This window comes from Sesamum indicum, linkage group LG3, assembly GCF_000512975.1.
Source record: "Sesamum indicum cultivar Zhongzhi No. 13 linkage group LG3, S_indicum_v1.0, whole genome shotgun sequence".
Taxonomy (NCBI): Eukaryota; Viridiplantae; Streptophyta; class Magnoliopsida; order Lamiales; family Pedaliaceae; genus Sesamum; species Sesamum indicum.
In genome coordinates this window covers 12,361,031-12,376,582 of record NC_026147.1, presented here as the reverse complement: position 1 = coordinate 12,376,582, position 15,552 = coordinate 12,361,031, and the positions used below count along the sequence as shown (strand labels likewise).

The 15,552-nt window shown below is 34.1% G+C and overlaps 3 protein-coding genes across 5 annotated transcripts in view; 1 reads left to right on the top strand and 2 right to left on the bottom strand.

The window, feature by feature from the left end:
* On the top strand, positions 1,170–2,534 carry LOC105158157 (auxin-responsive protein SAUR71-like). The gene has a single exon (XM_011074801.2). The coding sequence runs from the start codon at positions 1,679–1,681 to the stop codon at positions 2,189–2,191; it is 513 nt and encodes a 170-aa protein (XP_011073103.1). The 5' UTR covers positions 1,170–1,678; the 3' UTR covers positions 2,192–2,534.
* On the bottom strand, positions 9,364–11,353 carry LOC105158156 (omega-hydroxypalmitate O-feruloyl transferase). Of its 3 annotated transcripts, none has more exons than XM_011074798.2 (4): positions 11,202–11,353; positions 11,052–11,097; positions 10,507–10,968; positions 9,364–10,429 (listed from the first exon to the last, which is right to left on the bottom strand). In XM_011074798.2, exons 1-4 carry the CDS (start codon positions 11,306–11,308, stop codon positions 9,572–9,574), a joined length of 1,473 nt encoding a protein of 490 aa, XP_011073100.1. In that variant the 5' UTR covers positions 11,309–11,353; the 3' UTR covers positions 9,364–9,571. The 3 variants fall into 3 exon arrangements, with proteins under 3 accessions (XP_011073100.1, XP_011073102.1, XP_011073101.1); XM_011074800.2 differs by having other exon boundaries at positions 10,507–10,970; positions 11,052–11,130; positions 11,202–11,304; XM_011074799.2 differs by having other exon boundaries at positions 10,507–10,970; positions 11,052–11,305.
* Positions 12,997–15,552, bottom strand: part of LOC105158487 (protein DEK) — a 7,538-nt gene continuing 4,982 nt past the window's right edge. The window contains exons 8-11 of the mRNA XM_011075272.2: positions 14,103–14,607; positions 13,627–13,724; positions 13,510–13,540; positions 12,997–13,413 (exon numbers count right to left, since the gene is read on the bottom strand). Coding sequence (XP_011073574.1) covers positions 13,262–13,413; positions 13,510–13,540; positions 13,627–13,724; positions 14,103–14,607 — 786 coding nt within the window. The 3' untranslated portion in view covers positions 12,997–13,261. The remainder of the gene's footprint in view (positions 13,414–13,509; positions 13,541–13,626; positions 13,725–14,102; positions 14,608–15,552) is intronic.

The window sequence follows — 15,552 nt, the reverse complement described above, 5'->3', positions numbered from 1 at the left end:
AAATTAGAAAAAAAATACAATTTTAATTCTGTAACTTAGGGATGACATTTTATAATTCTACAGAAATTAATTTTCACAAAAAAAAATTGCATTGTCATGTGTCACTGATTATCTTAGTAACAATTCTTAGCATAATTTTTATCACTAATAATCAATAATAATAAAATTAATATTATTGTCACTTAATATTTATATTTTTCAGTGATAATTTTAAAATTATAATTTAATATTTTATCACTAACGTAACTATATTTTATCACAGTAACACTGGTAGGTACTAGATATTGCAATATTAGCTCTTCAAATATTATTATAATAATGTACAAATATGATATCATTGGCAAAATAACAATAACAATAATAATAATAATAATAATAATAAATCATTAATTACTCTAATCAATACAATATCATCTTTGCGATTTCATAGTCCGAATCAATTACTCTAAACATTAATTATATTATATTATATATATATTAAAAAAATATATGGTAAGATGTAATTTAACACAATCACCATATCTCAAAAAAATTATCTCCATATGCAATTCCAAAACACATCTGATCAAATCTTATACTCATGACGATTACCTAATTTTCGGAATTAATTAAATACAGAACAATTACATTATCATATTTCTAAAATTTTAGCAATAAACATATAAACATTGTAAACTCCAAAAGATGTGACAGATAAATACTGTAAATTTAGAAGGAAAAATTTCAAACTTTATTTAAAAAAAAAAAAAAAGGAGGGTCAAAATTGCACTAATTCCCAAAAGAAGTGGCCCTGATTTCTTAGGGTTTTCACAATTAACACTTTCCTACGTACCCTACACTTCATTATTTATATTGTACCAACTCCCACAGAAAAATAGACCTCCACCAGACATTCGACCCCATTTCAAGCACTCTCCCAATCGTGCATTTCTCTTTCAAAAATAAAGTTGAAAACATCATGTATGTATGTATGTATATGTATGTGTGCTGGTAGTTAACTGCCAATGGGTTTTTATTATTGATTTTATAAGATGGTTAGCTGTTTGTGCACTTCACCTTGAGGCGTTGAATTTTCGCAGGAAATAACCCATTCCTAATCCTAGCTACTTTGTCCGTAGTGGGGCACTTGGGAAAAAAGCTGTGTTCAAATGGAGGCTCCTTCTGCGTTGACAAAATACCCTAATTATTAAGAGTATCTATGTGGGGTATGTGATGGTGGGACTATATAGTACTGCTGCCTCTGCCTGTCTTGTTTCAAGATTGCCCGGTTGAAAGCGTTGCTTGCTTCCATCTTCTCTATTATTTTATCCCACTCCCCACACATACACTTGCATATTTTGAGTGTATTTTTCATGTCATTTATATTGTTAGATTTGGACATATGAACCTGTTTTTTGGGTAAGTTTTGGTCCATTTCAAGAAGTTCTTGATCTCGAATCCTTTTTTCTGATACCAGGAGGCTTAATTTGCCTATATGAAGCGATTCTTGATCTCCAATCGGTTTGGGATTCGTTGTCTGGAGTAATGGTAATGAGCAATACAACGAAGCCGAGGATGAGGTCTATGTTCGATTTGGCTTACGATAGAGGTTGAAACTGTTGTCGAACTTGTCTTAGGAGTTTCTGAGTAAGTTTATCTGCTGCTGCCTCTAGACAAAGATATATATATATATATATATATGGAAGTTCAGAACAAGAAACATAAGAGGAGTAGTTCCATATTGAAGAAACTTGAGAGCTATCTATCACTCTCCAGGCGGCTGAATCAGTCAGCCCGGCCCACGCACATGTTTGCATCCAAGAACGTTAACAAGGCCAACGCCAAGCGCCAAGTGGCGCCAACAGGTTGTTTCTCGGTCTGCGTTGGCCCCGAGAAGCAGAGGTTCGTGATCAAGACCGAATTTGCAAACCACCCTTTGTTCAGGATGCTGCTTGAGGATGCTGAATTGGAATACGGATTCCAAAACGATGGCCCGATAGTCCTCCCTTGTGAAGTCGATCTCTTCTGCAAAGTCTTGGCTGAAATGGATTTAGGTAAGGACATCGACAATTATCCTCCTTGTGGCTTCGCTTACGGCTCATGTAGCCCCTTCAATCCAGCACGGCGTTTGGGGAAAAGCAGCATGGCTAAGGGCTGCACCTCATACGGCCTTCTCACCCCACCGCAGTTGCTCAAGATCAACAACTATTGAGCGCGCTTTCAAGCAAGAATTTACGATCATATATGTATATCGTTTGCTCGTAAATTCAAGATGTGTGCAATTTGTTTTAGGTTATTTGTATATGATCGAGCAGCTCTAGTTGTAGCGTAGTCTATGCATCCTCTGATTTATGTGATGTTAGCTCCATTATGAAGGTTTATATGCCCAACTTTTAGTTTCAATGGTACAACAATTCAAATAATTAAGCTGGTGTTGCAGTAAAATTTCTCTTGTTCTAGTAATGGTCATGGCCTAGCATTGGATGAAGAGAGTTAACAAATTAAACCAGATCAAAGACAGCATGAGGACATAGTATTCCTTGTAATTAGTTTTTCTTTACTAGTAAAATCTCGTTTTTATCATAAATGATGTTGATACCCCTTTAAATTTATCCATTACACAAACATTCACTGTGATTTATGAAATTACAGATACACCTCTTAGGGGTGTTAGTGTAATGTACCCCAGGGTCAATGCATGTTTGTGTAACTTTTGTCTTTGAATAGGGTGTACTTTTAAGGATTAATTGTAATTTTATCCTCTAATTATAGCCTCCTGGTGTTTTAGTCTTTTAAGTATCTAGGTAGCAAGATAGTCATGTAGCTTTTCAAGTTTTGCAAAGGCAATATTGCAATTTTCGTCCTGTATCTATAAGGGGTTGGCAATTTTGTCCTCTATCTTTTGAGGTGGCAATTTTGGTCCTATATCTTCCAAATGTTCGCGATTTTGGTCCTTCAGCTCATTTCATAACCATTGCCTGTTTAGTGAAAACTTGTCATAGTCCACTACATGCTCCAAGATAGGTTCAACATGCTTTCAAAATAAATTAAGCCCTCATAAATTCATATATTTTTTGACCGCCTTGTTCGTGGGTATTCCAAGTTCTCGATTTTATGGACTTCCTCCAACCACACTACCGCAATAGATGGTTCGCAGGTACTTAGCTTCTTTCGCAACAAACAACACAGTCCTATTTCGTTTGCTACCTTAGGCATAGAAGACACTCCAATATAGAGACTTAATAAAATTTTGGATAACAAATTGAACAAAAACCTTACATTTATTGAAGAAATATATGAAATATTACATATACATTATTTCCTCCATTGGAGGAAACAACAGTTTACCCTCTCATATGATAGAGGACTTGACTCGTTGGAGAAACCCCCATAAACTAGGAATTGAAAAAATTACAAAAGATTTAGACCTTCAAAATATTATGTTTGAAGAGTTGGAGAAAATTTCGAATGCCCTTCATCTGCTTCATTGCTTCCTTATTTATAAGCATTCACGGACTTCAAACCCGGACTCCAAACTTATTTTTTGATGATGTCATTGCGTTCGTCATCACCGTGTCCTTTCCAATTATTGGTTGTAATGGCTTGTTAGTCATGTGATTGCTAGCTGATTTTTCTGTTTTGTTGACTGTTGGTCTTTGTTGTTTTCTGCCGACAGTCTTATTCTTGATTTTTTACATTCTTCAATTTTTACTTCTATTTGTAAAAATTCTTTCTTTTACCCTTATCCTAATTGGTTCAGGTTTCTTTTGGGTAACCCAAATTTTTGTTTTAAACAGGGGTTTCTCTTATTTCTCGCAGCAAGGGCATACATGGTTATGTCATTGCCCAATATACAGTATGTTGCACGTCTTTATCCTTGTTGCTCTGGTCGCTGATAGCTTATTTTTCCAGATTAACATCTTTTTTTTTTTCAAATAAGCTTTCTGCGACCAGTACTTCCCGTCATGGAGTATAACAGGAATGATTCACTTTGTTTGAAAAAATTTTGAATGGATACTTAACTTTATCTATCTCAGTTATACGGACTCATAATCCCAAAACTCTTCTAGTAGAGATATCGTCTTCACTAATAGCTGATACCTAGGGAGTTTCTCCTAAGGCAGCTTTAGTTGTGTTAAATACTATCATATTTAGTCTCTGCAACTTGATGAATGAAAGGCTGGATGAGACCCCCTTTCCTACTGTTTCTGGAGCTGCTAATATGAATTTTAACTCCATAATATCTCTTCTTTTTAAATGGGGTTGTTTTGACAAAATAATAGAAACTTTTATTGGCTCGAGTATGGGCTCGTCTGAAAGTTTTTCTTGTATGGGTTCTTCATGTGGATCTTGCATCTGTTTGCCTAGATCCCTAAGATGAAGCCCTTGTTGGTCTGGTCTCCAGTCCAGATTTGTATATTCTGGTTTTTGATTTGGATCACCACGCTCTTCTCCTAAAAGAGGTTCGTCTGGAACTCCTAGGGTAGGAATCACTACTCTACTTCTTCCTCTTTCTTGGTCACTTGATTCTCCTGTAATTGTAGAAAAATGATTATTATCACAATAGAGAAGGATTCTTTTGATCTTACCTCTTAGTCTCTTCATGTTTTTCTGGATGAAACCAATTCTTCAGTTTATCTTTGAAAAAAGACATCATTTTTGCAACTGAATCTAGCTGTCCTTCACGTACTTTGTATGACTGGACCAACATTTTCCCCCATGCAGATCTTTGCAAAGACCATTGGAGCTGCTACTTCTGTTGTTACTCCACTCTAGAAGAAATATTTGCAAAACCAATAGACATATTTAGCTAGTGCATAAATATTCCTTAGTTCAAGGCCAAAAAGAGCTTGTGCATATTTTTCAGCCTTTTCTACTCTACTTTCTTCGAAGTATCCGTCTCTGATGAAGTATATTTTGATAAGCCTTCCTAGCCAATTTGCTATTACGCTTTTTGAATCCCCGCCAAGGGTACTGTCTTTGGTATTTTTTTTGGGTATTGTTCCATACGATCTCTACTGAACCCTCCAAGCTCAACTCCAGTAATTTTATGAAGTTTTCTTTGTCGAGCTCTAGGGTAGTTGCTGTTATGTTTACGACTACAACTAATTCATCTATCAACTTCTCAATATTTTGGAAGTCGATAACATCCAGGTTGAGTACAACACCGTATGGATGCAAGGGCTGGAGCATGGTTCTTGCCCAATGTGTATTTTTCTCAAACACTTCACGTTATAAGTCTATCCCAAAATCATAGGCTTTGTTTGGTTTTATGTTTTCGCATTTCCCAATACAAGATAAAACTCAATGTTTGTTTTTGTGTTTTTATATATATATATATATATATATATATATATTTATATATAAAAAGATATGATTTGACAATGAACAGTGATTTTTGTCTCCCCAAATCCCAACATCAAACCTACACTATTTATTTTGAAATAATTTAAATTACTTCAAAACATAAATCCAAACATATCATCTATTTTCAACACACACTTATTTATCTCTATTTTTCTGTATCTATCTCCAAAACACTCAAACCACAAATCCAATGTATGTATTTTGATTGTCGAGTAGCTTGTTCTTTTTTTAGTTTTGTAATTCCTTTTTAATTGTTAGATAAAATGAATTTTAGTTTCTTCATATTATTTTTGTCTAAGCTTCTCTGAACAAATAAACAAACTTAGGGGTAAAAATTGATTATGAAAATTATGATTATTGATGTGGTCGAGGTTTTTTGCTAAGGAATAAATCGGGATTTTACCACGACGGAATTTTACACCAGGTGAAATATAGTTTCCGCAAAATGTGTAATCCTCAAGAAGGAGGGGTCTTGTCAATGAATAGTAGTCTTGGATTAAAAAATTAGTATTTTGGTATTTATAGGGGTGTTGGAAATTATATGGTGTGATAGGTTTTATGTACTTATGGTGTGCCTCCTATATATCCAATTACTCTTTTGTCCTTATAATTTTATATATTTTTTTACTAATGTATATCAATTATATAAACGTAAGTTTTAATTTTGAAGAAATGCACAAATTTATTTTTAAAAGACCACAGACGGAATATTTTGTCAGATCGAATATAGAAACAACATCAGATATGAAAGAAAAAAGATTGAATGTGGAAACAAAAATAAATATTTTTTTATTTTTTTTAAAGTACTATTACTGAAAAAAGAACTCAGAACTCGTATTTTTCCTACTTGGGCTTATTCTCTCACACTCCCTCAACTTTCTCTATCCTACATGGGCTTCTTGTAAGGTTTATAGGGCTATTGAGCTTTGGATTATATTTCTTAAATGAGCCCAATCAAATATTAATTGATTAATTAATTATTCCAATTAATTAGAGCAAAAGTTAAGTAATCCACTCAATTAATTAAATCTATTCTTCTCTTTTGGGCTTACTTAATTCAAGTACACATGTTGAATTTGATCCATTTGAATTCTCTGCAAATTAATTCAACTCTTTTTTAATTAATTAAGCCCAAAAATAAATTAATTAAACCAATTATAATTTAGTCTCTGCACATTTTATTCAACATTTGAATTAAATTACATCTTGATATGAACCAAATGAGTTTCTCAAAATAAGTGTCGACTCCTTACATTCATCCTAATAGTAGTGATGGGCTCACGATTATTGTCACTTCACGACAATAATTGTCTAATTAATTAATCATTATTACCTATTTAGCTTTCAGATTAACCCCTAAGTTCCAAGAACTCATTAATCGAGCTTATGGATTTGAGTCACATCGGATATGTGGGTATGTGAATTTTTTATAAATTATTATTTGATAATTTTTAGTTATTTATGAATTGATTGAACCGATGTATTATTCAATTAATCAATTTATTGAAATATTAATATAATAATATAATTTTCGTTTTTATTAAAAATACAAAAGAAGAAAATTAGTCAATGAGAAGTAGGTAATAAAATATAAATAAGTAGTGTGGAAAGAATGATATATCAGCCCAATAGTAAAAATTGAGATTTCAAGAGGAGGAGGTTATGGGTTTAAGTTCATTCTACGTGTATGATCGATCTTATTTGATATGAATTTATTTACAATGGATATTTATTTTATTTAATATAAATTTATTATAATTTTAATTGATTAAATGTGATTGATCCAATTAATTTATTTTTTGATTTATTGATATCGATGTAATTATGTAATGATCGTTTTTATAGAATAAAATAAAATGAAAAAGAATACGGGTAAACTTATTTTGGATTAATAAAATTAGTGTATCTTGAAAGTGAATACCGATCAATTTAGTATCATTCTCGATGGGCATAATTAATTAAAATGGTAAATTATTTTTTAATTATTTAAAAAATTATAAATAATTTTCTAAAATTGTAAATATTCTAACAAATACTTCCTTGTAAAATTTCGTATCGTTAAGCTAATTATTACTTAATTATTTTTCTTTCATGTCAAAAGGATGGTACTTTTACTTTTATGGCTTTTTGCCTCTTATAAAGCTTGTAGATTTAATTTGTAAATAATTAATCCTTCCTAAAATATTTAATTTCCATTTTTATATTTGTCATTAGTAAAAATCTTGTGCAAATTGGGAAAACAGAAAGAAATAGTTATTTCATTACAAGTCTTTAAATTATTTTATCTAATTTTAATTTCTAATAATAGTCACATTATTTTTTTTTTAAAAAAAATCCTTATATTGTTCGATGTAATTGTAGGAAAATTGATTAATAATATATTGCGCGGTGAATTCAAGCATTAATCAACCAAATTATATTCTTAATATAAAATTTAAAAAAAAGTTTAATTTTACAAAACTAAATCGGTCATCATTGCATCTATATGGCAAAATTCTAATGGATCAAGTATTTGCATCAAATATTCAATATTTATTTAGAGCCCGACGAGGTCTTGCTCGAGTGGTGAGATTGATGCTTCACTACAAAAAGGTTATGATTTTTCGAGTTCCACAAATATCGGTATATAGTCTATTTTTTTATAATAATTTATTTATTTCCTTTGATAAATCCGTTGACTTGAAAACACCAATATATTAAATCAGTTTTTGAGTTTGAATGTACAGATAATGTAGTATCGAATTTTATCATAAAAAAAAAAAAAAAATAGGCATCTAAGAAACTACCCATTGTCACAACAAAATATGTTCACAATTTAATTTTAGTATAATTTATGTAAGTCATCACACACAAAAAAAAAAAGCTAGAAAACTCAAATATATTAAGTTGTTCATACTTTTTATAATAGTAGAAATAAAGAAAAAAGTTAGAAATAAAAAAGAGATACAGAGAGGGATTTCTGCACAATTTGATGATTAAGAGGGCGTTTGGTTAAGTAATTTCGAACATCTTTAAGATGTTTTAATAGTTAAAATTATTTAATTTTATTTTAAAAATAAGCTCTTAAAGTGTTGAATAAATATGATGTTAGAACTTATAAGTTGTTAGGGTGTTGGCTAATAATCTTTTCATACCATAATAATGATAGAAAATATATCAAATTATTAGAATTTAAAATTGTATAAATAAATAATCTTGCTTTGGAAGAAAAAACGTGTATTATATGAAGGGTAAAACTTCAAACGCTTATAAACGTTCAAACCTCTTACAAAATATTATAAAATATTTCAAGAAGTTTATAAGCTCAACCAAACACCTCTTTTTGCATCCAACAACCAAATAAAGCATTCAATATGCTGACAAGCACTAAGTGTCTAAGAGGTACACACTATCTTTCTGGTGATTTCAGTTTCTGTTGGAATTTCCTATTCCAAATCTAATTTTACATCCTCTATTCCTTTTTTTCAGATTTTTGACTTGGACTGTGGCAGCAGTTGATTAATCTTCTTGTCCAATCTCATAAGATAAATCTTGAGAATAATGCAATAAAGCAGAAAAGAGACGATCATGGATTCAAATCCCATCTATATATAGTTATTTGTCTACTTGTTGATTAGTTTATAACGTAATTAGAACCAATTCACTCAAGAAAGAGAACTCGAGCATAAAAGAGAGTGATGCAGTGGGTTTCAAGCAGATTCAAGAACCACTATAAAATAAAATTGAGTCTTCGCTACACTATGAATGACCACGGCTTAAAAATTATGGTAAATCAATACCATTAACTACGATTAAATAAAATCCAAGTAAAAACTTAAAATTTTTACCACATTAATCAATATTCGCCATAGTTTATTGCCTTAGCCCAAACTTTTGTCATGGTTTTAGCCATGACTATGTTTTGGCCACACTTGTAGAAACAGCTGCTAATAGCCGTTGTGAAGTCGTAGTTGATTCGTATTTGTCATAATTTTCTTTTTTTGACTATAGGTATGAACCGTAGCGGAAAATCATACATTTTTCTAGTGAACATAATATTTCAACTGTGTATGCATCTTGACAAACATATTGTAGCAACAATTTTCAGCAATAAATTGGAACACAAATCAATCACAATACAACTCAGACAAGGTAAATAGCCTGGGGGGAGGAGAAAATGACAAGGGAAACTAGTACAAAGGTATGATGAGAAAGTAGCAAACTAGTAGAAACTTCTGTATTCTCCCTATATCTCCATAAGTTGTTCAAACTTCTTCATGGCTGGAGCTGGCAATCCAAGAAGCACATTGATGCTCTTCCTTTCTTTGCCATGAGAAAGGAACAGTATGACTTCCTTCTCGGGCAACGCTACTGGCCCTGATAGGACGGGCTCGCCCCAACCGAAGTCTGTAGTGTGGAAAGAAAGCCGAGACCATGTAGTGATCAGCAGAGTTGCAGCCAGGGATGGCCTGGCCCGAGTGGCCTCGAAGTAATCTATAGCCGATCTCATGTAACCATCCGTCACCATCTTAACCGCCTCCTGAACTAGTTTGACAGTAAACGAAAGCGGATTCTCCACCAGCTCACCAGAATTGCAGAGTGAGTTTGTTAGCACAATGGCATTTCCAAAGTACTTTTGTGGAATTGGTGGCTCGAAACGGGACCTGCCATCGACTGCAAAGAGAAGCTTCGTTTGCTGATCAGGCTTCAGGTCCAGTGCCTCGCTACGAGCCCTCCAGACGAACGCGGACAGGGCCTCAAACGTCGTGCATTTCTCTAGAGTTCTGTCTTCCAGAGCTTGCTTCCTGAGGTGCTCGAGCTTGTCAGGGTCGAAACAGAAGGACCTGTAGAGCATTTCTTCTTTGTATAGTTCTGAAGTGTTTGATAAGTCCTCAATCTCGGCAAATTCATGGTGGGGGAATTCCCACTTTGGTGGATTTCTTGCTTTGAGGATGGTTCTGTCCATGAATGGAGGGACTTTAAGTGGAAGGCCTCTGGCAATTTCACCCCAAGAATTCACAAACTCCATGGCTCCAATCCCATCAAACATGCAATGGTTCATGCATAGGCCAAGAACAAAACCTCCACATTTGAACTTTGTCACCTGCAAGCAAAATTCTGCCTTTAGCATAGCTCCACTACTATAGTACTACTTATGATTAACTGCATGAATTTGCTTACTTGAGCCACCAAAGGTGGGATTTGGAGTACGTTTTCAGCACCGGGAATGTCGTAAACAAGCTTCCCAAGAGTCACTGGATCAGGCTTGGTGATGTCTCCCAATTTTTGAAGTTCACATTCGGCCTCAGCCTCAACAAACACAGCACCTTCTCCTGTGCAATCCACTATAAGCTTCATCTCAGGGCTGATTGTAAGACGGCCCGCGAGCGGGTAGTAGTGGACAAGAACCTTCGACAGGGCATTCTTGATCACTTCAACCGCGTCCTCGTTGCCCCTTTCCTCAGACTTAAAGCAGTAAATCGTACGAACAATAACCGCTATATTTTGATCAAGATTGGACAAGAAGTAGAAGCCTTTCATCGTTTCCTCTGCCGGTGGAACCAGAGTCGGCTGCCCTTGCTTGACACTAAGTTCAAACACTTTGCTGCCACCATTCTCCATTTGATCAACCTCTTCCCAAAACTCTAAGCCAGACAAAAAAAGTTAATACACATATATAAAGTTCAAGAAACATAAAAACTCTCAAGCCCACAATTGAAATGTACCTTGTAAGAACGGAGTACGCAAATTACAGCTGTCTGGATTTCAAGACTGAGACAAGCACACAATTGGGATCAAGATTGCCTAAAATATATAGGGAAAACATGGTGTGAGAATATTGACAATTTGCTGAGTTTTGGTTAACAAAGATGTACCTCTGAAAGGGACTAGTAATTTGTATATTGTTGATACGCAAAGAGATGTTAATGGAGGGCACTGGGACAGCAAATTCAAAGGTTGTTTTTCTGCAATCTCTGAACATTATTTTGAACAAATCTGCTGTAGGGTTGTGCTAATGTCATATGGTTGTGGTAGGCTACTTGCCACAGAACCAAAATATTACCAGTATAATTTGGTACAGGAAATTTAGAGGGTGGGGGGGTGGTTTGGTGGGGTTGGCATCCAAATTATACTTGCTTGAATAATTGATGTCTGAATTTTAAAAAGAACCTGCTTTTTTGTATTTTATTAGCAGCAGGACAGAAGAGAAGATTATGATTAAATTCTTGGACCAATGTTTATAGGAACAAATTAAGAGTATTTGTGCTCTTAGTCAAACATTATTTAACTTGTGGATAATAATATGTTTGTGAACTTTTCTGTTAATTACGCAATCCACCTTGAGAATTTACTTTAAATCATAAAAATCTTGAAATGGGCCTTACTGAATGGACAAAAAACTATTGGATTTGTTTGTTTTCGTTTTTTCATTCGGAAAAATATAATTACCCTCCTGTAATAAAATAAATGAGTAAAAAGAACTCTATAAAAAAATAACAAATTATCCAATATATTTAAAAAAATGAAGCAAATAACTCCGTATTCAAATCATTGATGAGGGTTGCTTTACTTCATCGTTCAAAACATATGGGTTGATTTGCTAAAAACAAATTCACAAAAGACTTTTTGCTCATTTAACATATCACGGGGATAAACTGCATTTAACTTAACCCTTTTTCATTATATAAAAAATAGAGGAGAGTAAATTGAATGTTTGTTTTGTATCTTCACAAAATAAAATACATTGAAAACTTTCAAAAATACACTTAGGTATCTTCTTCTCTATATACCTCCGGAAAACAAAGAAAAAATTATTCAATAATCTCAAAGTGTATATGGTTCATCAAATTTGTGAGAAGCAGTGCATGGAAAGCAGAAACACAAAAGAGGGTAACTGAAGAGTTTCAATTCTAACAAACCATTTTGATAAATATGTCAATTTTTCTAATAATTAAGTGCACATGGAATGATTAGCAAGATAAGCAAATGACAGCATCCGCCAACTGAAATAGGAAATGGTTTATAAATATAGAAAGCAATTAAAGCTGACGGATGAGATATCTATCAGGAAGCCCATAATTCTGGAATTAAGTGCCATAGCTAGAATAATCGAAAAGCCTAATAATTTGCATTTATTTCTGTCAGACACATTTAGTTGATAAAATTGGAAAATCATGATTTTGCAGTATGACGCATGATCAAATGAATGCACAGGAACTGTTCCAATGGCAGGTGATAATATTTATGAATAAAGAGTGATTAAGTCAATGAGGTATAATAGGCAGAAGGAAGAAGATAAGATGATCCCAAACCGCCTTTGCTTTGCTAAAGGGAAATCTCAGACAACCTTAGGGAAAGTTTCTATTCACATAGTGCCAACTGCCAACACGCTTGTGTAGTGTCCAAATACAAATTTTGACCACTATAAAGGCAAGATTTGTGACGCATATGATGCTCCTCTTTCAAGCATACAGATCTTGTTGGGAAACATGTTCATCAAGATTATATAAGCAAAACATAGTGCACACCTATCATTATCAACCATGACCAATAAAAGGAAAACATGAGTATGTGTGGTTCAGTGGTTGAATACTTATATGATTTATATGCCATTTGAAGAAACGGCCACTGATAGCAGCAAGAGCAAGAGCCATAATAATTACACACTTATTACAATCATATACCTTTTGCATACACCCAACTTCCCAAAATTCTTAAGTTAATTTTACAAAATTAAGTAGAGCCACAGGGAGCTAGCGCTAGAGCGGCATCCGTGAGAGATCAAAATATTTATGATACAGCCCCCTATTGGGATCCTGCAAAGGGTCAAATTGTCAATGGTAAATATATTCATTTGATTAGACAAACGGTTGATCAGAACCCAGTGCATTGTTGCCCATGACTGCTGAGGGAAAGAAGTCCTCTTTAGGTGAATCTAAGCCTCATCATCCTCTCCATCTTTTCCCGACTCATCTCCAGACTCAGCTGCTTCCTCATCTTCATCATCAGACATGTTTTTTATTGCTTCCGTGATTATATCTTTAACTTCAGATTTCCTATGCATTAGATCTATCCCAAAGTGCTTTCCTGATTGTTACCCATACTCAAAACAGTTATGAAATCAAAACCAAATATTACGTTTTAATGCATTTTTAGCAATGAGCAGTTATAGAGATGTCATACCGAGTTGTCTGAGAATATCAGATAGTGTTGCCTGCATTCGAAAATGCATATGGCTCAAATGACAAATTTCAATATTAATTCCTCACTACGCAAAGAATGACAAGGGATACAACTTACGGTGTTGAAATCTACTTCCTTCAGTATGTCAACTACTACTGCATGCATTTCTTCTTTGCTGGGCTCTTTTTTGGCCTTTTTGCTACTTTTGCCTTCTCCTATTCCAGAAACACCAAAACTTTGACTATGAAACAAGAGGAGGTGCATAAAATACTGAAGACATTACAACAAGGGAACAGTGAAAAAAAGAATGAATAAGTGAAGAAGAATTAAGAAATATCTATTATGTAGCTTCTATTTAATGTACCTTAAAATATAGTTCAGGCTCAAACAGAAATTCCTCCATTTTACTTGTAGGGTGACTATCATGCAAGTCACAATTCTACCGTGCCGTTAATAAATCAAAAGTAGATTTAGTTACTGTTGACAATTGATATATATGTGAGGAGCATCCTCCAGCTAGCAGAACATTCCTCTCTAGGTATTTCAGCATCACTAGTGTAGTTGGATGAATGAATAAATAATAAAAGTAATACCTAGATCCTTTTTCAGAACTTTGGTTGAAGACTTGCTTGAAGCTGTATCCTTTGCGGATTTACTTGTATCCTTCTCGCTTTCCTTTTCAGTTTTTCGTTTCTTAGTTGAGGCTGCCTTCATTTTGCTCTTGGGCTCAGATTCAGCAGCACCTTTCTTTGATGCTGAACTCAAAGAGTCTTTAGTAGGTTTACCAGGGGTATTAGAAGATTTTGCAGGCATTCTTTTACCAGCAGGCTTAGACTTCTTATCAGACCTATCAGTATCTTTCTTTGTACTTTTTTTTGCAGAATATTTGGCAACCATCTGATTTTTGGGTTCATCCTGATCTTCATCTTCATCTGTCTCTTCCTCTGATTCATTCTCTTCCTGGTCACTTTCCACATCTGGAACTTTATTGTCCTTGTCCTGAGCATCATCGCTTTGTGAAGGTTCACTTTTCTCATCATCCTCTTCCTCAGCTGAATACTTGCGCTTCTTTCCAGATTCAGAGTCGAATTTTTGTTTCTACATGTCATATAAGAACAGTGAAACATGGATAAGCAATACAAAAGAATATCATAGAAGAGAAACCACCATGGCCAGCCAACAATGTTTGATGTTTCTATAACTAACAAAAGTTCTTAACCTGACTTAACTAGTTAGTCATTAACATAAACAGTTGAAGGCATAACTGGAAGGAAGGTAGATTCAAATCAACTTTCAATTAAGCATTTTGGGCCAGGTACTAAATAGGCCAACGCAGTTAGTTCTTACACCTGCAAGTCGAGCCACATTTACTTGTCTAATAATGGGGCCATAGTGAAAGACACGGTATAGAATTGTAGATTACCGTGCAGCATATGCTTATTCAGATGCAAACATACTAATTGCTGGGCATAGCACCCCCTCTTTTCACCCACATTACACTGCTCTTTCCCCACCCTCAAAAGATAGAAATCCAAAAACCCAAAGAACCCAAAGCACAAGTAAAATAAATAAAAATTCACAATGCATCAGAAAGACAACACAACTTGGTAAACAACATGCTTTCTGCTTATGAACTTGTGTGTTATACCAGAGATGGCCTCTCATGCTATAATTTCTAAGATATGTCGACAAAAAATCTTAAATGAGAAAAATAAGCACCTTTAACAGTTTGGTCCAAACAGGATGGAACTAATACTGGACACATGACAAAAGCATAGTGCTGAATTATTGTTATATCCGTGATTAGCTTAAAGAAAAAGTATGAGAACCAACACCGGTGAGAATAGACTACAAGTTGGTACTTTGTAGCCATTCAGAAACAAAAGCCCTGAATCAGACAAATTATCAACAAGCTTCAGTTTCATTCAGCATGATTATCTTCCTTGTGTTAAGAGTGCATAACAGGATCATTAGAAAACAAACACCCTGGGCAGATGCCTCAAAAACATTTTAATCTAATAGGTCTGCAGGGGTTTTCAAAAA